General features: G+C 42.7%; 4 protein-coding genes across 4 annotated transcripts; 3 read left to right on the forward strand and 1 right to left on the reverse strand. All coding sequences in view use genetic code 11, as the record gives it.

Moving 5' to 3' along the window:
• Positions 1–37: 37 nt before the first annotated feature.
• EGR_00429 (hypothetical protein) lies at positions 38–1911 on the forward strand (the record flags this gene model as incomplete). Its single annotated transcript, XM_024489678.1, has 5 exons — positions 38–462; positions 581–667; positions 1471–1519; positions 1591–1739; positions 1863–1911. The coding sequence occupies 5 exons, from the start codon at positions 38–40 to the stop codon at positions 1909–1911; spliced, it is 759 nt and encodes a 252-aa protein (XP_024355675.1).
• Positions 1912–6581: 4670 nt separating this feature from the next.
• Positions 6582–8579, forward strand: EGR_00430 (Leucine-rich repeat-containing protein; the record flags this gene model as incomplete). Its single annotated transcript, XM_024489679.1, has 1 exon — positions 6582–8579. One exon carries the CDS (start codon positions 6582–6584, stop codon positions 8577–8579), a length of 1998 nt encoding a protein of 665 aa, XP_024355676.1.
• Positions 8580–11395: 2816 nt separating this feature from the next.
• Positions 11396–13860, reverse strand: EGR_00431 (hypothetical protein; the record flags this gene model as incomplete). The annotated part of the gene is made up of 6 exons (XM_024489680.1): positions 11396–11421; positions 11510–11579; positions 11646–11783; positions 12085–12338; positions 13007–13057; positions 13296–13860. The coding sequence occupies 6 exons, from the start codon at positions 13858–13860 to the stop codon at positions 11396–11398; spliced, it is 1104 nt and encodes a 367-aa protein (XP_024355677.1).
• A 4954-nt stretch (positions 13861–18814) lies between these two features.
• On the forward strand, positions 18815–24262 carry EGR_00432 (N-acetylated-alpha-linked acidic dipeptidase; the record flags this gene model as incomplete). Its single annotated transcript, XM_024489681.1, has 11 exons — positions 18815–19019; positions 19411–19572; positions 20171–20570; positions 21140–21286; positions 21386–21600; positions 21804–21919; positions 21941–22101; positions 22430–22514; positions 23322–23604; positions 23782–23857; positions 23941–24262. 11 exons carry the CDS (start codon positions 18815–18817, stop codon positions 24260–24262), a joined length of 2172 nt encoding a protein of 723 aa, XP_024355678.1.
• Between the last annotated feature and the right edge of the window lie 544 nt (positions 24263–24806).

Here is a 24806-nt window from a genome sequence, read left to right on the forward strand (position 1 = left end):
CAAAGCTCTGTCGCGCTCCAGTGGTTTGCATTTGTGAATGGATGACGTTTTTGATACGTCAGGAACAGATAAAGAAGTGGAGATTAAGGTGGCCAATCAGGAATGGCTAAAGCAAATGCGGAATGTTGTGATTAGTGGCGAACGTGAAGCCATAAGCGATGGTTTTGATTCTCGTTCTAGTGCTATCTTCGATAGGGGCCTAGATGTCGGCTTCGAAGCTGTTAAAGATCTGGCACTTCTTAAAGGGCGTTTGCTTTATTATAAGTCGTTGGGAAACACAGAAGAACCCTCGGTGGATCGGCTCCTGTCCGATTTAGAGTCATTGATAGGTGAGGTTTTTCGGGCATTCGCTTCAAGTAAAGAGCGCCCTACCGCCAGTGAAGTGGTATTGCCCACCGATCTTTCGAGTAAAATAGCAAGTACCAAAGAGGAGGTAAACAAGCTGTTGATCGTGCACAAAAAGTGACAATCCTTACTTTTCTGTGGTTTTTGTGAAAACTAGGTTTCTTTCTGTATTACGAGTATTTGATTAAGTGGCAAATAATGGGGCCTTTTCCAGATTATGATTTTGCCTTCTCAGTATGCTGGACCTTTATCGGTTACACTTTGCTAGCCCCCCTAGTGATGGATACGTTGGCCCTCCTGACAAGATTGTCTACCTTGATGGGTATGTTTCGTGCAAGGTCGCTGCCTTTTCAGTGATTTCTGTTGAATTCCCCGGTTGTGAGTGGCTTTGTAGTGTTGACTATGCGAACCGATTTATGCCACACAGTGTGGGGGGGAGGGCAGATTTGGCTTGCTGCGCTAGCTCCTTAAAAGTTTCGAGGATCGTTACTATTCCTTGTGAGTAAGTGTTCCTTGTTCTTATCACGTCAGTTAATTTGCGATGGGTCTGGTTGTGGTGTCACATCGTTGCATCTTCGTGGAGCGAGTAGCTGTCCGTTTGTCTCTTAAAACATTGAGGCCACGCTGCACTAGGGCCTTGTCAGTGTGCAGGGGCTCGGTCAGCGACCGGTAGACTAATGTCTAGACTGATATTTTGGCCAGGCCATTATACGGGACTTTTGAACTGAGCAGTTCAATTACTACCATTTGGGATTCCAATCTGCGCCTCACTAAGTAAGTGGTGAATTTGAGCTGTGAGTTTGTAACTAGCCGAGGGCTCGTCCGTTCCAGTAACCAGGGCTTATTCCGGTTGGGGCGCTGTCGTCGCAACTCGAAGTGATGATCATTACACACTTTTTGATAGCCATTCAGTTATCCAAATGTTCATAAAGGTTAAGTAGGTGTAAAACTTAATGTGTCGTCTGCGTTTCCCAAGACCCTACCACCGTACAGGATGGCCGGGAGGCTATAGGCATGGGGGAAAGCCCACTATTACGGTGATTATAGTGCGGCGATCCAATATTGGTCTAACTTTGCATTTAACTACTCGGGCCCTTCAGTCTTCATGTTTTTTTTCCTGTTTAGGCAACATGATGGAAAGGCCATGGCTATTCTCTCCCAGCCCTTCTACAGGGTAGTAGTATCTCACCTCTACACTCTCAATTTATTTTGCGGTCAAGGGAGACTTTGAACACCACGGTGTAGGCCACGGATGTCGAAGAGCTCCAGGTAGCTGACTATCCATTCAGAAGGATATCAGTTCACTGCATAGCTCTCCTATTGTGGACGTCGTTCCCACGCTTTCCGTGGTCAAAAGGTCGCTTCGACTGCGACAAGTCTTCGTGTAAATTAAAGTGAGTTATGAGATGGGCTAGAAATCATTTGCTCAAGGTGCTGCAGGTTCTCTTCTCGCAGTGACATCTGTTTTAAGGTAATATGAGGGGGAGGGATATCGTGTTTCCTGTCCCATGATGTAGACAATTGCGCTCAGGGACGTATAGCGAGTCCCTCTACAAGGTTGACTGAGTTTATTTTAAGATGGGGTTCTGAATTCCGAGATTGTGAGCTTATTAAAAGTAAACACCGCTTCGGGCTTTGATGTTTAGGGTTGGCAACCAGACAACAAAACTCGATTTTTATTCATTTTGGATCGTGTTCGCTTACCGCTCCCACAAATGCGGTACCTGGAGTCTTCTCTTCAGACTCACTAGGTTATAGTGGTGAACAAAGATGGTTTTTAGCAGAGTCTGGAAGGACTAAGAGATTGTGAGCGTGGCCGAATACCCATTGCTACTCCGATGGTGAAGGTAACCACGGAGACGGAAGAACCTGAATGGTAAACTGTGTGGTTTAACAAGTATTAGCTCATTAAAGCACCAGTACTTTTACTCAGGATACTACAACTTGTTTCAAGGTTTCACTAAATGCTTCAATTATGGCAGACTAAGATGAATGTTTACGTACCAACGCAATGGTCTAATGCAGTAAGGAAGATTGATTCAACTCACAACTAGTTCACTCACGTGGATAGTACATGCATCTAAAAGCCAGTGAGTGTCCTCAGAGCTCTGGCACTACCGGGCATAGTTGCTGGTTTTAGTAATGAGGCTATTCGTCGAATGCACAAGCAAAATATACGGGATTCGCATTAGTTAAGTCTAAAGGATAAACAAAATTGCTAAGCTCTACTAACTGTAAGGTATGCTCAAGTAAAACTGACACAATGATACGAACAAAATTCCTTGTGGAGGCTCCATTTAATTTGCCTACATGGAAGGTGAGCATAAAGGAGATAATCCTTACTCAGTTCTGATCATGAGTCGGCTCTTTATGCAAAACCATTTACGATCTACTGAATGCCTGTTTCGTAAACTCCGTGAGCATTAATTATTCATGCTTCCTCGAATGCATGGTTACATGCCCCGTGGTTGCATGCTCAGGTCAACTCGCCACGTAAGAAGCTCGAGAAAAATAACTTTTCTTAGGTTCGAAAAAAACCCTGGTAGAATAAATCCAGTGATGAAGTAATATTTAGTAGACAAGAGTGAGATTGGACAAGCAGAGTATCATGAAAGTACAATTAATTTTGTTCGTATTTACTCAGCATCTTGAAATAATGTCAGACTTGCATTTTCACTACCTACATGTGACCAAAAGCTGGACTTGAATGCAGAGATTTTTATTGTACCTCTGTCATAGCAATATTAATTTAATCTGTAAATTCCTGCCATAGCAATGCCATCCACTCCAATTTTACTCAAGTTATGATCGCATGGGTGTCCATCCTTTCCATAGCCTCCAGCTTTGATAGGCCTTTCCTTTATCCGAATATGGTTTTCTTTACACCTTCTAGGACGACTAGGGCAGCTATACAATGCACAGTCCTTCTGTACATTTGCCATGAATTTCTAATCAGGCTCATGGGCGCTTCTGCATAAGCACTGTGTTATGGACTGGTGTTTATGTGAGTGGACCTGAATCCCCTCGAGCTCCGAACCAGACTTCGATAAACATGTCGTTATTTGCCGACGCATTTGAGCTAGGGAGAAAGGGGTGCAACGTACGCGCATGCGATGTCTAGTTGGGTGGTGGAGACTAACCGAGACACAACACGGTCTCAGTCTCTTGTATTTATAACTCTTGACTGACCTTAAGCTTTCAGCTATTATTAATGCATCAGGGTGTATTTGTACGCGATACCAGCCATCCCGGGGGAGTGACCGAGAAAATGGAACCTTCCAGAAAATTGGAACAGGAACACTTCCTGGCTCAGCAGGCATCCCCACTATATTGTGAGATTAATCTATACGCAATCTACTCCTTTCGTATACATAACAGGGCGTCCTGACACAATAGCGCATGTTTTAGAATACCCCACAGAAGCGCAAGACATCCCTTCATTTACTCCTTATTTTCAAGAATCCTGAACGTGGGAAAATGCTTATCTACTGTAACGCAACTTCCGGACGCGCGATTGGTTAATTGGATGTGGAACGAAGGACCTAATTCAAGCCAGGCGTCTTCCTTCTCCTTTGACTCCACGTGCCAATTTTGTGCTGGTGAGGCAAACTCACAACCTTTCTCTAGTTTTAAATGTGGCATACTTTAGAGGGAAATTTTAGGATGACTGTAAAACTACGATTTTGTGTAATTCACCGGCCCCGCAAGCGACATGACCGGGGCTTGTTAAAAAGTTATTGCTGGGTTGCGTGCGCACCTACTAAGTGGTGGATGTATTCAGCGTATCCAGTTTTACCTTGTTCGTCGCCATTCTCATAAGGGCTAATTAGTGCTTTGCAACAGTTAGGTTTTACATCCCTGCAAAGCATGCACTTAAATGTGTTCGTCAGCTTGGAATGTTAGCAAGAAAAAGTGGTACAACAACAACAACAACCCAGAGGTCAGTGGCCCCTAAAATCTACGTTCGGCTCACTGAATTTAAATGTGCAGTATTATTTTCCAGATGCTTAGGTGTTCAAAATTAAGTAAAATAAAGAAAAACGCGACCAACGTTTGACACAAAATTGGTCACAAAATCCTTCTTTAAGTGTATAAAGGGACACTAATTGAAGGTTTGTTGTACTGTTTACAAAAATGAAAAATACTATTTATTATTTTTCATTTGGCTCTTAAATTAAGGCAGATTACTTATCGTTAAATTTAATGAAAAAAGTTAGACATGACCATGTGAGGCAGGAATTTGGATAAAATATTTCGGTTGAAAAATTCTCAATGCACTCTAGCATGTGCCTGCAAGTGTTCGATGCGAATTGTCCATCAAAATACCGAAGAGGAAGTTGTTTGCTTTTACTGACGAAGTAACCTGGTGGCAACAATGCGTACTTTAGAGCGGAAGGGCAGAGGATGCCTAAGGACGATGTTAAAAAACGTACATTTGAAGCAGTCTTCTTATTCACCTAACGAAGTCAGCTTTGTCCAGGGCAGTTCTCAGAACGGTGTAGGGGCAAATTTGAAAAGGGAGAGCAAAATGCAAAAACACTCGGCTTAAGACAAAGGTAGGCTAAAAAAGTGGGCATGTAAATTCATCAATTCTATCAAAGAAAACTAAAATTAAAGGGCTGAAACAAATTTAAGTGAAACACCTCACTAGTAAAACATTTTAAAGAAATCCCAAGGACAACAGCTAAGAAATCCTTGCCTTGTGTTGGGAATTTCCGCAGGAAACAACGGTGAGACCTGACATTAGGAGAGTAGGCTGAAAGGTCAATGACTTGGGCATTTGGTAGGATCAATGGAGAAGAATGGATGAATATACTACTTTTAAGTATGTAATTTGCCTGTGCCAAAACGACACTTCACTAGTAAGTGTTAAACCACAGGATACGGTGGATGAGAATGCAAAATTCTTTTCAGATGTAAACAAATAAACTACTTCCTTCATGATTTCATGCGTCTCTCGTACCTCATGCTCTTGGATAAACACCTATGTTACCACCATCTCCATCCTTATTGAAGGAAAGGTGACAATTATTCACAAGAATCTAAACCAGCGACTAAAGTGTAGCTTAAGATATACTTACCAAAATGACAATGAGTGGGAGACGTTTAGCCTTGCAGAACATTTACCTGGGAAACCACTGATATCAATTAGTTACGGAAGCGTCGCAGAGTAGTACCAGAATGCTTCCATGTTCGAGTGAGTGGACCTATCATAACAGTAAACGTGTTATTAGGGCTAAAAAGAGGTAATGATATCTTAAGCTTTACCAGCAAGTGGAACCCTTGAAATTTCAACTACAATAAGTGAGGTACAGTTGCACAGATATTATTAATAAGATCGGTCTCCGAGCAGTCAGCATAGCACCTGAGATGCCACCAAAAGCCCAAAACCTTGTTAAAGTGGTTAATAACCTGGGTTATAGAGTGGCGATTCTCCTTTTATTGAATGAATTACTCAAATGCAACTTGCTCGGATAGTGAAGCAACCTTATCATGCAACCCGAAACCATATTTCGGGTTTATTTAATCAAAACTTTAGTTAGTTTATTTCATACATGCAAACTATTTCAAATCGCTTTAAATAAAAATTTCATCAATCAGACTTAAGATTAAGTTGTAGAATCTAATTTAACTGATAAACACCAGATGGGACTGTTTCCGTCCACCGAAATTGATCTAGATTTCCCCCTTCCATGGCCCAAACCAACAGTGGTGCATTTGTCTGAGGAGGCGAAGGCAAACGGAAGAGTAAAAGCTCCTTCTCACTACCACAGAAGTAAATTTTTACTCAATGAGAAGTTAACTTGGCTTGATAACTAAAACAATCCAGGGGACGGAATTGAGAAAACTGCGAAGGATTTTGCCACTCGAGATTACACAATTGACAGAATGTTGGTAGAACGGACCATGGGAGGTAGTTGAGGAAGAGTGTAAAGATATTGCAGACGGGCATACTGTTAATAGATCTAATTTTAACCTTCGAACCAGTGGATCCAAGGCGCTGTTGAGTTCACTGCCACCATGATTGGTCAGGACCGCTACCAGCCACATCTAGTGAGATAGACATACATCCACACACACGCACGCACGCACACAGAGGGATTGGGAGCAAACGCCCATTATAACTATGCCACCACGCCTTCCATGCGTTTCCATTACGTTGTTCTGCCACCTTGTCAAGCTGCCAAGACCCTGATCTGACGTCCAGAGTGTGCTTCCTATGTCTACTCTACCTAATGCCGGCGTCGCCTGTTTGCTATTGCTGTAGTGTCGACTTCCTCCTGATCCTCACAGCTCTAGTAATCATCCCGTTTGTACGAGCCACGCATTGTCAACCTCAAGTAGACATTCACCTACTTAATTGCTCTGGCGGCGGACTTACAAGAGTACCACATCGCGTACACCCCGAGACTCGCACACTGGACCTCTCGGATAACCACTTGAAAGTGCTGCACGAAGACAGCTTTGGGGAATATCACCGACTTAGCCAACTGATTTTGGATCATAATCATATCTACAAAATCACAGATAAAGCCATGAACACCATCTCAACCACCCTACGGCACCTTTCTCTCCGTGGCAACCAACTATCCATTCGGGCATCCTCCAACTTCCCCGTAAGTGCCTTGACAAAACTACGAAATTTACGCGTCCTAGATTTGTCGGAGAATCCCCTTGGTGTAATATTTACAAACTGGTTAGCACCACTGGGTGTTACACTGAGAATACTGCGTTTATCCAGCTTGGTAGGTCAGGTGGAGTTACAAGATAAAGGTTTCTTTGGTCTCGGTCGATTAGAGGAGTTCGACTTCTCGAATAACTCCCTCTACCACCTGCCAGAAAATGCCTTCTTTGGGATTCGACCCGAGAAACTAAAAAGGCTTAATCTACGAAACATACCCTGGCATTGTGATTGTAAACTTCTCTGGTTACGACAGTGGTTGAGTGGCGTAAAAATAACCACTCCTCCGCACGAACCAGACATCACCGGACCCTGCTCGTATTCCCACAAATTCACCACTGTTCCACTGATTCGTCTGCCCATCAGCCATTTCCAATGTCCGCCAAAATTACAGAGCATGCATTCAAGCGCGCCGCACTACTTTGCAAAGCAAAAGGATCTAATGCACGTATCTCCCTCTGTTGGGGAGTCAGTAACCCTCACCTGCACCTTTGTGAGCCAACCCAAGATGCTGGTTCAGTGGTACAGAAACGGAGCCCTACTGAGACCGGAACTGAAGCGGTTTGAGCAGAGCGTAAACAAAGGCTCGAAATTTTCCGCCGTCTTAACCATTTCTGCCTTACGTGCGCCTGTTGATAACGGAAATTATACTTGTAAAACTAGTAACAACCGCGGTACAGCAAAGGGTGTGTTCTTCTTGAAGATATTTAATTCGGCGAGTGACTCAAAGTATCTTCTTGATGAGGCTCAACCGTCAGCGGCACGACATACGCCTCGTGATGAATCTCAGCTGCCAGAAGCGCCACGAATCCTCGTCACTTCGTTCGCCGTTGTATGCGTATGCGTGATATGTGGAGCAGGACTCCTCGTCGTTCTACTGCTCTTCCACATTAGAAATGGGCGAACGCGAATTCAGTGCCATAATGCGGCCCAAATGGCCACAGAGACGTTTGAAAATGTGCTCTGCTTTGAGCCGCCACCGCCTCCACCACCGCAACCCGCGTACAAGAGCAGTTTGCTTTGCAGTCCACCATCAGTGCTGGAAATAGGCTTGAACAATTGCATATTTAAACCACCCGTAGCACAACCAGACGACACACCCAACTTGAGCTATTCACAGGCTTACAAAATCTCCAAATACACGTCTTCCACTAAGGTTGATAAGTCAACTACTGAGGAAAGGGATAAGCCGATAGTGCGAACTTTTGCCCCATTTATGACCTCTAGTGAGAGTGAAGGTGATGACGAAGATGCTGAGGGTGGTAGCAAGAGCAGTGATGGGGTGGATAAAGCCTGTCCAGTACATGGTAGGTGTGCAAAAGAAGAGGCGCTCTTTTGTCCTGTTCATTCGCACTCCTTCTTGGGATCTGTAGCCCCAAGGCCTTCAGCTTCCTTCTCATCAAAAGACATCTTTACTGGGAGCATATCAGTCGACACAAAACAGCAATGGAGGACCCTTGAAGGCCAAGGAAAGTGCAGTGGGATGAATGGAGGTCTGCTGCGACGTCGAATAAACTCGGCCACAACCGACTTGAGCTCCCTAAAGTGCTAAGCAGGCATGATGGCAGAGCGATAAAGCAGTAAAGGTGGCACCCTCATTGTAAATAGAATGCGCAGTTTTGTAAGTAAATGTGACTGCTTTATCGTACAGAGAATAGTCATTTTGTGTCTTCCGTTACGGCCTTGTATCAAGGCGTGATTTGGTTGAATAAGCAGGCTAAACTACAAGTGAAGAGTTAAGCCGCTACTACAGTTTATGGCCCAGCACTTGCTGTAAAAAGGCTTAATTAAGATTGAAAATTTTACAAATTTTAGAAGCCTGACGTGTGACACAATGCTATTTCTTACATCACTTTTATGTTTAATACTATAGAAGAAACCAATTTTAAATGACTCGCACCTATTAATACAAGCTAACCATCTGTTTCGTAACTTTTATGCAATATTTTAAAATGCACAGATAGTAGGATTATTAAACTCTTCCAAGTTAGAAGGTCGAATGTCTTTTACTTAACCTTCACACCCCAAAAGTGGTCATTGCCATCGACTGTTGAAAGATGAGACGCAAAGATGAGTCCTTGAGGTGAAACGATCGTCATCCTACTGCGCAGAAAAACACCTTCGAAAAAGAAGCTTTCCTTTTGACAGTTTATAATACTGGTAATATCACACGTGTATTTAGAAAACCCTGTTGCCGGTGTGTTAGCCACCACCAATGCGATTTTTTTGTTACTTACCTAAATTCTTTCCTGCAGCAGATATGGGAGTTGTTCAATTGGCGCTAACTATAGGACTGAGTGTCGGCGATGAGGTGTACCTTCATGCCTCTAATCACCTCCAAATGAGTGCATTAGGCAGGCCAGCAGATATGTCTGTCGTTGTAATACCCTGCATCTGAAAAAATGCAGGGGCTTTGATTTATCGCAGTCTCCATCTGATACACCTCATCCCTATTCACTTGCCCATTGCATGGACGTGCTTCTCTGCTAACTCTTAACTACCATTCTCAGCCATTGAGGTGGGTCGCTATTCACAGACGCAGACACACTGCTCCCAGAATGGATGCCAGCAGCCACTTTTGTGGATGAGGAGATAGGACTTCAAGTGAAAGCCCAATCAGAACACTTTCTAGAACCTAATCATGGTGGCCAAGTTCAAGCAAGGTATCACCTATTTAATTTTTTGTGATTTTACTAACGCAGTTGCTAACGAAATCAAATAATATCTTTATGCTGACTGATGCTTAGGTACATTGCAAGGGCAAGGATGCCGCAAAACTTTGACAGGCAGTTAGAAAGTATGACCAGTGGTTACTGAGGTCCGCATCCGGTTAAATCCGATATAATCTTGCAATAATTTTTTATGCATAACCTGAAACAATGAGTTTACTGAAAAAACAAGTATTTTTAACGTGGGATTACCGTAGTCCTTCAGGGCTTAACGACGAAAAATAGGGTATTTGATGGTGGTAGAGATTGGCTTCTACTCCATTTAAAGTCTGATTTAAATGGAGTACTTTTTTAACCCTACAAGTTCCTGGTTAGTAGTGGTGAGAAAATCCACAAATTACAGAAGCCTCGGTGAAATTTTAGGATGCAAATTTGCAAGCATTTACGGTATTAAAAGGAAGAGAAGGGAGAGGAGAACTTCATATGCGGGACGTTGGGCCTTTCTGAATTTACTACTAAGCCACATTTAAATACGAGAAATGAGTGCAAAGATCAAGCAGACACATTTTATTTCACCTTTAGTGTGTCAAAAGGCATGTGAAAAGAAGATTTTGTGGGTGGATGCACTTCTACTTCCAGTTGTGGTGATTGAGCACTGAAGTCTCTAAAATATAACAGTGAAATATGCGTTATATCTACGTTAGAATCTCTTCACCAAAAGGCATCGGGTTCAGAGGATGGGGCATCCCCCACCACACATGCTCTTTTTGCATCTTTCACACGGTATATTTGATCGCGCTATCAAAGGTGATTAAAATGCTCAATCAACTTTCGTATGACTTTCCATTTATTGTGTCAAACAAAATTATTTATTGCGGTTAGTCGTACATGCTCTGAATTTTTTGATTTAGACTCGCCTTTGTTTTATGGCAATGTCACTAGTGTATGTCGGATACAAAATAAAGTTTAATCTTTCCCCCTAGTAACCTTTACCTCATGGCAGGTTAGTGACAGCATATTTTTTGAGTTTGTTTTAAAAGACAATTTCTTATAGAGGAGCACTAAGACTAACAAACTTCTCATTGGATTCTCTGTGTGATTAGCCAAAGTTTGCAATAAACAAAAAATAGGTCGTAATCTTTGATCAATCCTAGTAATGACATGCACACGATCATTCTGTGTAGTTATTCAAAGAGTAGAAATTGGAACCTACAAACATATTGCCAATCTCGCTTCGAATGTATCATCGAGGGTCGGGGAGGACCTCTAACCTCTTTCGCGGCTAAACGTAATCAATTAAACACACAGATAAGTATATGAATCCATTTCTGCTCTATTTTGCAGTGTTCCGTGCCGGTTGTATGACGACCGCATAGCTTTCATTGGAATAAATAAATAATGCCCATTCACAGATGGCAGGCGATAAGCGTTGATGAATTTATCTTTGATCTTCATAACAGCGTCATAAACCTTCAACCCCCTCCTCCCAGTGGACTAGACAGCTGAAGTCTTAAATGGGCTTGATCCATGCAATATTGAGGTGCATCTCAAATTGGAGTATACGGTAGGACACCCGTTTCAGCTACCTTTAAGACTGCAATAAGATTGCAACGCCAAAAAAATCGCTCATGCCTCATGTGCAACTTGATTTAGGTACTTATTGTATGTTCGTTCTATAAAAACAGCCTGATCCTAAAATTCAGGGCAAATGACTGCCGACTAAATCTACCACGAAAATGAAAAGTGTAGATAAAATACAACACTGCAATTGAAGAAATCATTTCGGTATGCAATGAAAAAGTGAGGCACATACACATGTAGTCGTATTCTCTGGCGAGAAAGGCATCCATCAAGGCAATTGCAGATTTGGCAATTTCTGGATTCTACAATGTCAGAGAGATTAGAGGTGAGTTAAGGACAAGTGTAAAGTTGACAATTCTGTGACATACAGCTGAGTTCTTTAAGACCTCCCATCCTTTTACCAAGTCGTAGAAGCTATAGTAATGTTGGATACAGAGGGCAATTCGATTAAACACATCATCTCCGATATCCTTTTTGCGGAGGACAAAGTAGTGCCAAGTGTTAGGCTACAATTATATAAAATAGAATGAAGTTCACAAGTGAAGGGTTCACTTTATTACCTTACTTAGTTATATTTCAAATCAAATTTGGACAATCATTTCCTACTCCCTACTTCCCTCTCACTACTATCTGATCTCTTAAAAATCTATGGTTACAAAGACCGCTGCATTCTTAGTGACAAAAGGCAGGTTTTTGCATTTAACTTGGTCAGTAAGATAAAACAATGCATTCTAAAACGGGACCAAGAGTGAGTTTAAATGGCACTTCCTGCTTGATTGCTCCAACGGAGACAAGCACTTCACCCACCGTTATGCCAGCCTCTTCTGCCTGCTTCTTGAGTCGATCAGTGAGACCGGGATCCTTTCTTATCTCGCGCTGGTAGATCAAATTTTTGCTGATGTTGAAGGAGCACTTAGTAGCTGCCTGTGTCTCAGCCTGAATGCCGATTAGGGCTGCTGTACAAAGGAGGAAGAGAAACCAGCCGGCCATCAGGAGCAGGAGACTCACAATGTCCATTGACGTAAATGCGGCAGGAATCAGGGCCGCGTGGAGATTAGCCGCTGGAACATAGGAGTGAGCAGCTCATAAATTACATTTTAGATGATTCGTAAATTGCACAAGCCTATTCGTGGAGAACAGATGGACTAGGCGCTGGTGTATGTGGCGGTGGAAGCATGGATCATACATTTTTTTCTTTTTTCACCTACCTCTCTGTAATCACGGTGAAACGATAAATACCTGGAAGGTGAACTCGTAGTTATAGCTGCTCTGGTAAAGAAGCGCCATGAAATCTGATTATAGGCAACTGGCTTTTAGTAGGAAATATTTTATTTTCCCCAAAATTGAGGCATTTTACACACGCTAAGTTTGTCCCAGATAAATATAGCCTACTTCAAGTGGAAAAGAGGTTTAAAGTCAATTGGTTATGCATTTAAAATGCATTTTCATGAGATGGTAACTACATTTACTAGACAGCCTAAAATGCCATATCGAGAAGTTGCTGTTCGATTTGGGAGGCGAAAGCCACGGTTTGGATTTACCAGTACTTAATAATTAAGGAGAGGAAAAACTATCTTGCCTAATTGTAGGTCTGAGCTTACGCAAATATCGCAGTTGAACTTGATCCTTTCTCCGAGGTAGGCCATCGCCTGACAAGGATTAAAAGTTGACATGAGTTACACCCTCTGCTGCATGATAAAACATGTCAGTAAATTCCTGAGTTACTCACGTTGAGGAACAAGGGAGAGGTTCAGTGATGGATCGTTGTCAATGATCAAATCTGAAGGCATTACAGCAAATAGGGTTGCTAAAACCTTTTGGAGATAGACGGAAAATAGTACAACTAGCTTTTTAATGGTTGCTCTCGCCTCCGAGAACCAACTTGATAATTATCTGTGAGAAACTAAATGGGTCACGTACCATACAGATTGATGGGATAATATCCTGGTGGATCTAAAATGGAGCAAGTTACTTGACCAAAAGCCTTTTTACGGTGACTAAAGTGAATACTAGCTTACAGGGAACGCTTCCCCCATCCAGCATCCATTCAATGGGCAATAAGTATACATACTCGCCCATATGATGCGCGCCATACTTGTCACTGTCGTGCTTCATTCGTATCCGCCTTTGCTCCTGAATCTCCTGAAGCCTTTTCAACTCGCGCCCTTTTTGTGCTTCTTTGTCCTCGTCTCTATTCTTGTCGATCAGAATCATGTCGTAGACGCTTTCCTTCCCCCCACTATCCTTATTCATTGTTGGCTTATTCTGTGTAAAATTCAGCAAGCTGGATATGCGCCGAGTTTCCAATGCCTCGAGGGAATCCGAGAAACTTGCCTTCTTCTCAATCTTCTCTCTCCGATCCACCGCAAAGTTGTGGGTGCGATTTCCTAAGTAGAGTGGATGGAATTTCCTTTCCAACTCCAAAGCAATTCCAAGCATTCTTGCTTGAGCTCTTTGCTTATCATCCCAATCAAGTTTAGGCTCGGTGTCAATATTACCTTCTCCCAATTGGAATTGCTTCTCGTCTTCGTCTAGTAAGACACTGAGCCAAAGTTTGGACCTTGAATTACTCCGATTTAGCATCACTTCTTTCCCATCCAGTCCTTCTAGAGAGATTTTTTCTGTCAAACCAGAGATCTCAGGCCAAGGTGACAAAGATGCATTTAATCCTACTAGGTCACAAGTAAACGGCGTTAGTAATTCTTAAGTATTTATTTCCCTTAAACTGATTTAAAAAACAAAATCCAATCCAAACTTCCTCGCACTGAAGTGAGGGTTTTGGTTGGAAAGTGTACGGAGAGTAAATTGTTTGCATAGCCGCCTTTATTATGCCTCCACAACGTTCTTGATATTGTTGCATGTCCAGAGGTGCTTTGAAGTTTCGGTGTGCCTTCAGGACCCAAAAAACATCAAGCATTTTATACTTATCCTTGTAAGTCAGACGGTTCCACCCATCATCACATTAAGGCATGTTCGACTGAACCGCAAAACTTTCTTAACGAGATCGACTTCATGATGTCTGAGGAAAATCTAATATTATAGCCCACCAAAAAGGTGGCATTTTTGCCCAAATTAGAGGATTACTTATTCGCTTTTTTGTCCTGAATCTGTCTAAATTATTTCAATTTTAATAAATTGGTGAAGAAAACGTCATACATATGTGACACTGACAGTAAACGTGTTAGGAAGAGGGACTGATGAAAGAACACTTCTTTTGAACTATCCAAAGGTGGATCATTTGCAACCAGACAAACAATATTACCCGAGGATTTGTGGCTGAAATGGTAATTACAGGCGCCTCTCAGCCCAAATTAAAGTAATTATTAGGCGAATCGACGCAAAACCACCCACAGCATGGAGCACAAGACTGCTAGTGCAAGCAAGTAGTGACCAACATGTGTTTTCGTCATAAAAATTTCCCAGCTCTTTTTGGCGAAAGATGTGGCCACCTGGGAAATCATTTTTTGTGTTTGTTTCTCTTGGCAGCAAACTACCATGGAGTCGGGCGAACTCTCCTGTGTGTGGGTGCGCGGGGAAGAGTATGCCCCAGCTCACGTTCGATTGCCGATAAAATGAGTCTGCGACCGCGTCAATGAATAATGAATGATTCCCTGCTTTGAAGACCGATTGGCCAGCTACGCAACCATGCAGGGAGCGAGGCATTATAGTCAGTTTTAGTAAAAAAATGAAATCTTTAAAGGCAAGAATTTTTAACGGTGGGATAAATGGAGTGTTGGGATTGTAGGTCTCCCATTTGCCATATAACTTGAAGAACATTTTGAAGAGTAAAACTTTAGCCACCTTAGAGAGGGGATTTCTTTTTATCAGTCATATACTCAAAATTGGTGCAAGCGAATTGATCTAACTTAGTGTAAGACAGAAAATGCCGTATGTAATTTCAAAGATTTAGAAGAAAATAGACCACTACAGTCCGAATGTCTCACTGTTATGGCATAACACCGTTGTTTCAAAACCTAAAGTTGAAAAGATCATCCCACATCAACTTTACCGTTTTAAATCAACCAATCTGTTTGTAAAACAGAATGGTGTGATCGGTTAATCGCTTTAAGGCGTGCTAAAAGAGGTATCACATAATCTTGTCAGCTGGGCTGCACTGTCTTAAGGAGCTGACGGTAGTCCCAGCCCTTTTGTACGTCTACTATGCATATTCTGCCTCAGTATTATATATTCCTTCTTCTTCAGTGCAGTTTTGGAGAACTTTATCTGTGACAGCGGAAGGTAAATCCGATTCTAGGAGGACAAGTACCCCGATTTCTATCACAGAGTGCTAGACCTTAACTAGCATATGCTGCGGATGAAGGAATCTGTGACTGAAGGGTTGAAAATGGCACCTACCTTCGGCAACTATCCAATCCGGTGTTCTGCAGCCATGACTGTGGAACATCTGGGGAAGTTTGTCACAGGACTGGATACGGCACCTGTATAACAATATCAAACCCCACTCTGCTAAATGACTGCTTTAAGGCTAGTATTCACATGACTTGGGTTGGGCACACGTGTGACCACTACACTCCTCCTTTTAGCAGTACATTTTCCAAACAGGACGAAACTAAAGATCCATGAAAATTTTCCAAGAAGCATCAATGAGGTTGTGGTTGGATATCCTCTTGGTTGGACGCAAATCAGATGATTGGTGTGGATGGTTCGTGAGTATTTTCTTATAGCACCGTCTATGATGATCAAGGGGAGCTCTGAGGATGAGGCTCAAAAGGGGACTGGGGCTATATAATACTTTGACTGGTTGTTTAACACTTTGTTTTGGTTTTGCAGGCACTTAAGGCTCAGCTTCTATGCTTCCGCTAAGCGGCATGGCATCCGGGTCATGGCAGTAGTCCCCATGCCCTTCTGCATGTCGACAATACTTATACCATCCGTGCATCGTGTCTCCTTTCCTCTTCAGGGAAGACACGGAGCGCTACGCAAATACATGCAAACATCTACATTCGTGCATTTTCCGTGGTACATCTATCACAATTTCTTCTGTTTAATTTTGTAACAAGGTTAAAAATAGCAGAGGAAAAAGGTAGCGAGGCGGTCAAGCCGAGTTAATTTCATTATTTTCCAAAAGGAAATTCAGTTAGTGCCAATCAGTGCGCATCAGCTAAGTAAACGCATTAGCCAGCAAACAACCGACAAATTTAAAAAAAAAGAACGTAAAATCCACTTGGCGTCTTTTGTTTGTTATCGTCCCTGCATAACATAATTTTGGAAGAGTAAATTCAGCAACTTAAACAAAGACGACGGAAATTGAGGCACAAGGTTAGATGGTAAAAGTAAAAAACTTATCTGGCTGAAATTTGGGTTGGTTTTGCTTAAGAGACTTACCAAGCACGGACCACCAGACATGGAACAATGCCAGCAAGTGAAGAAGCATTGCAAGACGTCCAGGATGCGTCATCGTCGAGGCAAGACGTGAGATGGACGTACTTGAATTACACGAGGATCATCGATTTCATGTCAACGGGATGTCATTCACAGATGCTTCCCTGACTAGGAGGGTGAAACCAGGCGAAGACTGTATTAGATGCTTTCCAAAAGTTCCAAAATTTAAATTAATTTAAGCTTGCAGTTACTTACTGGTTGTATTGAGACATAGTCAGGAACGGAGGAGTGTCACCTTGGAAAACGGCAACAAGACAATTTAGCTTGCATACAGTTGAATTTACTTTTAACAAACGTATAAAGCTCAGTATTCATATCATCGTACTGGTTTCCGTCTCAATACCTCGCGGTCATTCTTTCTGTCTGATTACTCTGTGCCAAATCTCTCACTGTCCATAAGGCTTTCCACCACCAACAACGACATTGGAAATGGAACAATACACGCGGTGGCTAAGTTATGGCATTGAGTAGGAAGTGTAGTGAATAGAATTTGGGGAACTTTACAATTTCCGGCTCATCTTAAAGAGATACACGCCACACCTCTTACATTAGTAGCAGCAGAGAGCGAACTCGGTATTACAGAAAGTATATTTCGATTCCTACCGCTAGGTGATGAACATTAGCGGGGCGATAGAAGTGCATATGTCGCAAATGAGAGAATTTTGTAACGACTTTCAGTAAGAGGTCTGGAAATGATATCTACCCACGGCACCCATCCCAGTTCCGTGGTCTGCAGGAAAGCTATTAACGGTCAAGGTGACGTTAGTATTAAAATCTGGAAAAGTTCGCTACAAAGCTGTCTACGGTACCTATATGAAGTTACCAATTACGAGAACTAGCCCTAACTCCTCTACTTCTCGAATAACTCGGTGAAATTGAGACAGGTAGATATGGTTGGAAGTGAGATTTGGCCGCGGAAATGAATAAACTCGAAACCCTATCCCCACGGAACGACGTTAAATCCCGTCCTTTGTCATTTGACTCTGCTTTTGGGCTAGCTTTTTATAACTAGTCGTCACCACGCATGATGGTCAGCAGTAGCCACACGAAACAAAACTCCAGATGCACAGAATTGCCAAGAGAAGTTAGTGACTGTTCTCAGTTGCATGGAAATCCAACGCCTAATACAAATGGCTCGTGGGTGTTTTTAAACAGCACTAATTACGCTGCGGTGACCAAGGGAAGGGCGGAAGGTGACGCCTAAAAGGTCGAAGAAGCTATGTACCACGTCGGTTCTTTGTCTAATTCTCAGTTTCGATAAAGGGGCCACCTGGGTGCTCCTCCTTTGTCCCTTCGCCGAGTGAGCTGGCATCTAGGCCAAGGCAGTAGCCTTAAGCCCTACTGATGTCGCATATATGTATAAATATAATCTGCCCGGGTATTATGTCTTCTTTCAAGGAAGTCCAGGAGCGCAATATTAGTGAGACAGTTCACCTTCTAGTAGTCAATTCCCTTGATCGAGTTGATTTGGACGCCAAAACTACTCAAAATAGACCAAAAATGGGAAAGCATACCGAATAGGAGGAAAATGCTGCACTTTTTTTTGTTTTTTGGAATCAATGTAGCAGAAAACACCGAAACGTAAAAGCGTATTATCCGCCGTAAGCTGTGCCAAATTCGTCATCTCCTATCAATTGACGGGCTAAAATCTTATAAAGAAGTTGAGTTAAAGAGACTGATCTTCCTGCTTCTACAGAATATTGCAATTTAGAAAGTGAAAATTCCTCAGCCTCACAGTTGTTATCATTGACTACCGAGGGAGTTGAAGGGCGGATGTGATTAAACGCGATCTTAGCTTACGAGGAGACTACTGCCAAGTAGATGTATTGCAATTGGTTGACCTTAGGAACCGCGATTGTGGATGAGATTTAATTTGGCCTTTTATCCGAGGTCGGATGGCCAGTTAATACAAACAACGGTAGTCGAATTTCGCTTTGAAATAGCCGAACATATACTACATACCTTGTTGGACCAATGTGAAGCACCATGGTGTGTGACAGTCGCTACATAAACTCACGCAGTGACAACGTGATTACAGTTGCATGCCAAAGTCACACCGCTTAATTCACTCGCGCACACCTGTCGCCCTCCTAAGGTGAACACAGTCTGCAGTGCTCATTTAGTTCCTCCTCAGATGCCATTACAGAACGCATTCATTCTAGCCGTATTACTTATCTGGAGTTCAGTGGCTGCTAAACATCATAGTAAATCCAACTGGAGAGATGTCTACGAGGAATTTTATGATCAGCTTCCAAAACACTTTCCAATTGAGCAGCTGTCGTACTTCGCTGGTTGGCGCCAACACCAGGGCGGAACTTATGAGAATTCCCTGCTTGCAGGTCCTTTTCTTAAACAATAACCAAATCAAATACTTGCAATTTTCTGCCTTATCTAATTCTTTTCCAATTTACTTCTTCCTTTTGAAAGCAGCTTAGCAATTCAGATTAAAGATGAGAACGGCTTGATAAAAGGGAGACTATTGTGTCTGATGGAATTGAAAAAGAGAGGAAAAGAATAAAATAGAGAAGGAAAGGAATAGTGAGATTAATTTTACAGTTTAGTTTTATTAGAATTTTCCGATGCAGTTGTTTATTTATCAATTGTTTCATGCTTCTAAATTAGGCGCATACCACACAGGCAGGATGTACGTCACTCTCAACACTTTACAGTTATAATTCTTCCTCAGAATAAATATTCCTAAGCAATACTGAAATGAGTCTTCTCTTTCAGGTAAACAAGTTCAAGATTGGAGGAGATGGGGCTGGCCAATAGTGAAAATGGTCAATTTTACCGTCCGTCTTCTGCGTGGACCGCCTGAGAAGGGTCCGTGGAACGATGTTGTGATTCTCGATAGATCTACCCATGTAGAGGGTCGACGTGCTCAAAACTACGGTAGCTTTATTGCCCTTTACAATTAGTATATGCTTAAGCTAAAAGACAGCTATTTGAGATGGAACCTTGAAACTTAATATGGCAACCCTAGTTGAGATAAATTGCAAAAAAACTGCTTAAGCAGTGCAAACTTATTCCCAGAAGTGGAGACGTCATCGGCGCAAAGTTGTTTTTTATATGTGTATGAGCGAAGCGGTTTGCCATCCAAAAGGAATTGCTCCTGAAGCAGTCAGAGATGAGTTGTGAGTATGTAAATGATCTCAGAAGTATTCAACGCATTAGACGTTTGAGTAGTAACCAAAGTGGTGCCTTCTACTAAACTTCCAAACACATTTGCCCTTGTTTTGAATTTCCAACATTATTGTAGCGTCCCAAGTCTTTCTTAGTGTCAAAAGGGTTCATAATACTAGGGCAGAAAATGTTATTTCCGATCTACAGGTTGGGTGAGGGGTAACCGGTATAGCCCAAAGGCCGTGCCTCTCGGCGGAGGCACCATGACTAAGTCTTAAGTGCGCGAGCAACGGAAACAAGAAACTAAATAAACTATCAAAGTATTGCATCATGATACGTGTTAAAGGGCTTAATTTCAATTTTTTAGTCACATTCAGCTGTACAGATCGACAGCCTCACGGAAATGAAACTTGTTTCTTGGAAGAGAAGATCACTATTCCCGTGTACTGTGGTTTTTCTGGAGCTGGCAATGCAACCGGTCGACCGGTTTTTGTGAACTATGCCCGAGACAACGATATGGCTGTTTTTACAAGCGCACAGGAGCTCTGTCTTCAGGACATCATCGTGGTGGCTCAACACGGCTACACGTCCTACGGCAGCAAGGTACGGCAGGTGGTGAAGCATTGTGCCAGACTGCATAGCAGTGCATTGCCCGGAGGAATGGTTATCTATAGGGACCCCACGGATTATGGACCAGACATCAAGGTGTATCCCGAGGGAATTGGTCTTCCCACTGATGGGGTCGCCTATCGGATTGCCATTTATTGGTGAGTTCATAAATACAGCCACAAAATACAACTGCTGAGGAAGAGGTGGACGTAGTACAGGAGGTCTGGGAGGGTAATAGGCTGGAAAGCCCATGGACCTACAGGGGTCAACAGTGACAGAAAGACAAAACTAGTCGCTTCATCTTTCCTGACGAAGCAGATATGATAATACACAGGAATAAAATTAAGGCATTTGAGATTAGCATTGGAAACGGAAATAAGAGGAGGCATTATAAACTTTTGAATATAATTAAAACACAATGCAGCCCTCTGAGTCTTTCAGGTGGGCTGAGAGGTTACTGGCAAGGCTTAAGGTCATGCCAGAGAGCGGAATTATAATAGCGGAGCCTCAAGTGTCCACGAAAGCAAAATGAAGAGCTAAAAGAATTGTCAAAGTATCACATCATAACTGAATGCACCAACCTCATTTCTACCTTAGCTGCACTAGACAATACTTGCCGTTGTTTTCAACCAGCGGATTTATCAAATGAATACTCCTTGTTTTGTAACCAAAAAGTGTTTATTTTACAATTTTTTGCAATTCGAGATGGTGTTTACAAGATTGAGAGGGCAGAGGACCAGGCCGTCGCACCATTTCCGGTGCAGACAGTTAACTACAATGACGCCGAAGTCATAATAAATGGCATTGGTGGTAAACCGATTCCTAAGGAGTGGGAACCGTGCACAATAAAATTTATGGGGCCCGAAGGCGAAAAGTGAGCAGCACTTAATGTGATTTTTTAACCCTCACTTATGTCATAATTGGGTAGAAATGATAGCCTTTTCTATGGTGCTGCTTTGTGTCTGTAATATAGCTTGATTCGACTAGAAGTACTGAACCGAATGGACGAGACGCCATCCACACTTGTCAACGCTATCGGCATAATGCCGGGTAGAGGTCCTGAGGCGGATAAGTATGTGGTCTTTGGTAATCATCGTGACGCATGGGTTCAGGGCGCCAGCGATCCTCATTCTGGTACTGTTGTTCTACAAGGCATCGCCTATCTCCTTGGGATGGCCTATCAAAAAGGTGAGCCGTAAATTAGGAAATGGGAGATGGAAAGGAAATGGTTGAAAAAAAAGAGAACTATGCAACTCAGAGAGCGCAAATTAAACCTTAATGTTTACTTTTAAAGGTATGGATGAATTCCAGTTCATAGGGTAAATAGCATGCATTCGTTCCAAAGTATGATAGCAAAGAGATCTTGAAGGAGTTTATGATGTCGGCTGTAGGATGGCATCCAAAACGTAGCATTGTGATCGCGAGCTGGGATGCCGAAGAGGTGGGTTTGATTGGCTCGACGGAGTTTACCGAGCTCTACCGAGACGAACTTCTGGCCAAAGCGGTGGTCTACTTTAATCAGGACTAGCCTGTAAAAGGCAACGCCACCTTTACCATACGAACCGATCAGTTACTTGAAAAAGCCCTCCTCGATAGTGCGGAAAGCGTGCATGGACCGTGTGATGCCTCGATGAGTTTCCTTGAGGAGTGGGGCCAACGAAAGAACAGAAGTAAGGGTGAGCAACCAGGGTATGTTACATTACCTACAATTCTGCATTAATAAAGGTCTAATGAAGTCAACAAAGCTGTAGATACTATGCGTAACTGATTAAAGGAATCACCTTAAAATCCACTAAAGGTAGATTTTATTCATTGAGAATCCCAAAAATGCCTCGAGAAATGTACCTATGGACGGAGATAGGATACATTGTAGAGACACCAACCAAAATGCCTCCATCTTTGAGAGCAATAGGTTGATGATACTGCAATTAATAACTGACTAATCTAGTCCCATCTTTGATCATTCTTTTTAATTGTAGATTACAGTCATTATGACAAAATTACCATTTTATTGCAGAACCGTTCCAGTAGGCGGTTCCACAGATCACGTCCTCTTCCAATATCAGTTTGGAATCCCATCTACTTATCCACAATTTGCACCTGTGAGTGTTTTTTTGTCAACAAGTCCATCAACCGTTGGTGAATTTTTCAGAAGCTCTGACTTATCTGAGGAGGTAAAGTGAAACCAGGCCTTCTGAGTTCATGCAAGAAACCAAATGATATTGGAGTTGCCGCATAAAGATAGTAAGAATGGCTAAAATACGATAGGACAATGTGCTTTGTGTTGTTATCAATGCCGAATTGCTGACCTCTGTGAGGGATTTATGTGGTTGAAAATCCCTCAGGTCAAGGGAACGGTGGGGAAATTTTTCGGTCTAGTTACTGTACTATGGACATAGTGTAGTTAGTGTTATTGTAATGCACAAAAAACTGCCTTAAGTACAGAATGTGTGCTAGCTTCACTGCCACCACTGGGAAAACTCATTTCTTGTGCAAATCCCGACTACTGATTCGGCATCAGCCATGAACTCAGGAGAAGGTAAATGTTCCAAGAGCTAGCCGGCTGTATTTTCACAGAGCCAAATGATTGCCGTGTTGTAGACTGGGACCCATCAAGGTCGGAATGTCTGCCAACTTGTAGATGTGCGGCCATCTTCGAAACACTAACCACGTTCCAACGTATTACTGTCATCACCGTAGTTTACCAAGGCACGCCATTAGATGGAGATACCACTACCAATACTTATCACCTATATAAAAAGTTTCCAGACTAGACTAGCCCACGATGTGTTCACTGACTGTTAATAAGAGGATAAACTTGCTACATTACCCTCCAATCATAAGTCTTGGTTTGACTCAAGTGCCTTTTGTGCCTGAAGAGTTCTGATTTTTTCTTCTCCATCATGTAGGAACCGCCTCTGTATGAAGCTCCCTCCTACCACACCGCCTACGATTCGGTAGCTATGGCAGTGAGGTTCACTGACCCACCATGCAGCTCCGACGGCACCTTACTTCCACTTCACCACTTCCTCATTCGCTATCATTTCCACCTCTTGCTCAAATTCTCCAGCAGTCGGCGTTTGCCCATTTATCCAGTTCCAAAGGCTACTGCGCTGGCACAGTCCTGGAGCAGCATTGTTTACGATGACTACGAAACATCCAACATTACGGCACTCTATGGCATTAATCTCGGTAGGATCGGGCTTGGGTAATCAGGATGCTGAGAAGCTGGTATATTTTGATGACCGCAATCAGCTTTAATCCTTTTTATGTCCCAGCAGAATGATTTATAGGCTACACGAGCTTAATGGCAGACAAAATGTCTACTTTTTTTCTAATTCGATGCTTCTCACTTTAAGGTTACGTTAGTGAGGGCATTGGAGACTTTAAACGCCTCAAAGGTCTTCGAAAAGTACTTTGACAGACTTGAGTACGGGAAACAGAGGTAAGCGTGATGCTATAACCTTATCAGATTCTAGTACGCTTTTGTTTGAAGAGGATGTCAGAAATTCCACCCTTGTCATTTAGGTGCTACCCCCTCTACAATGACATGCTTGGGCGCCTCTCAAAACATTTTATCACCTATGAGAGTGCCACCATGCCAAGACACGTTCTTGTTGACAGTTCATACGCCTCGACCCACTGCGACAGTTACTTCCCCAAGATCCGCACTGTTCTTCAAAAACTGAGCCAATGTGCCTATGAGGAGTCTGCACCTCTGGTGAAGGAGCTTAAAACTGAACTCTCCATCCTCGTAACTGCCTTTACCTCTGCAGCAAATTTGCTTCGTGGAGGACTTCTTGGTTCACTGAGCTCAGTGAATGCATTTTCCTGCGCTCGCTCTAATTAGAGATACCAAGAGTCCCTTTCTTCCTCCTCTTCCATCAGCGTTCATGATAATTTTACATGGTGGATGATTTTGACTGCTTTGTGAGTTTGAACTACTTCGAACTAATAATTTGATTACATGGGTGTTCCTCTTTTGAAATGAGGGGTGTCCGGTACTTCGTTGGTAGTGGCGAAGCGCAGAGGTAGTATTTAGCATGTATTATGAAGACAAGAGTCGGGATCCACACTGTGAGGTCTAAATGATTAGCGTTGACTAAAATGCCAGAAGACACATTCTGGTCAAGCGAAGTAATGGAAACATGGAGACTGGTGGCATCAGATCGAGAAAAAAAGGTACTTTTTAGCGGTGCTTAACGACGCTACCTTCAGGCCAATGCTTTTAAGAGGATAGCCAGTAATCAAAAGAAAGCCTTGCTAGTGATTAATTTTTTCGTGTGAAAGTGCACAGTTTTGATGCAATTACTTTTCGGGGTGAGGAAGAGAATGGGAAAAATGTCATTCCTCATTGGGACCGATATAACATTCACCACTCATTCAGCTTCGCC

Source organism: Echinococcus granulosus (assembly GCF_000524195.1).
Source record: "Echinococcus granulosus chromosome Unknown EG_S00002, whole genome shotgun sequence".
NCBI classification, from domain to species: domain Eukaryota; kingdom Metazoa; phylum Platyhelminthes; class Cestoda; order Cyclophyllidea; family Taeniidae; genus Echinococcus; species Echinococcus granulosus.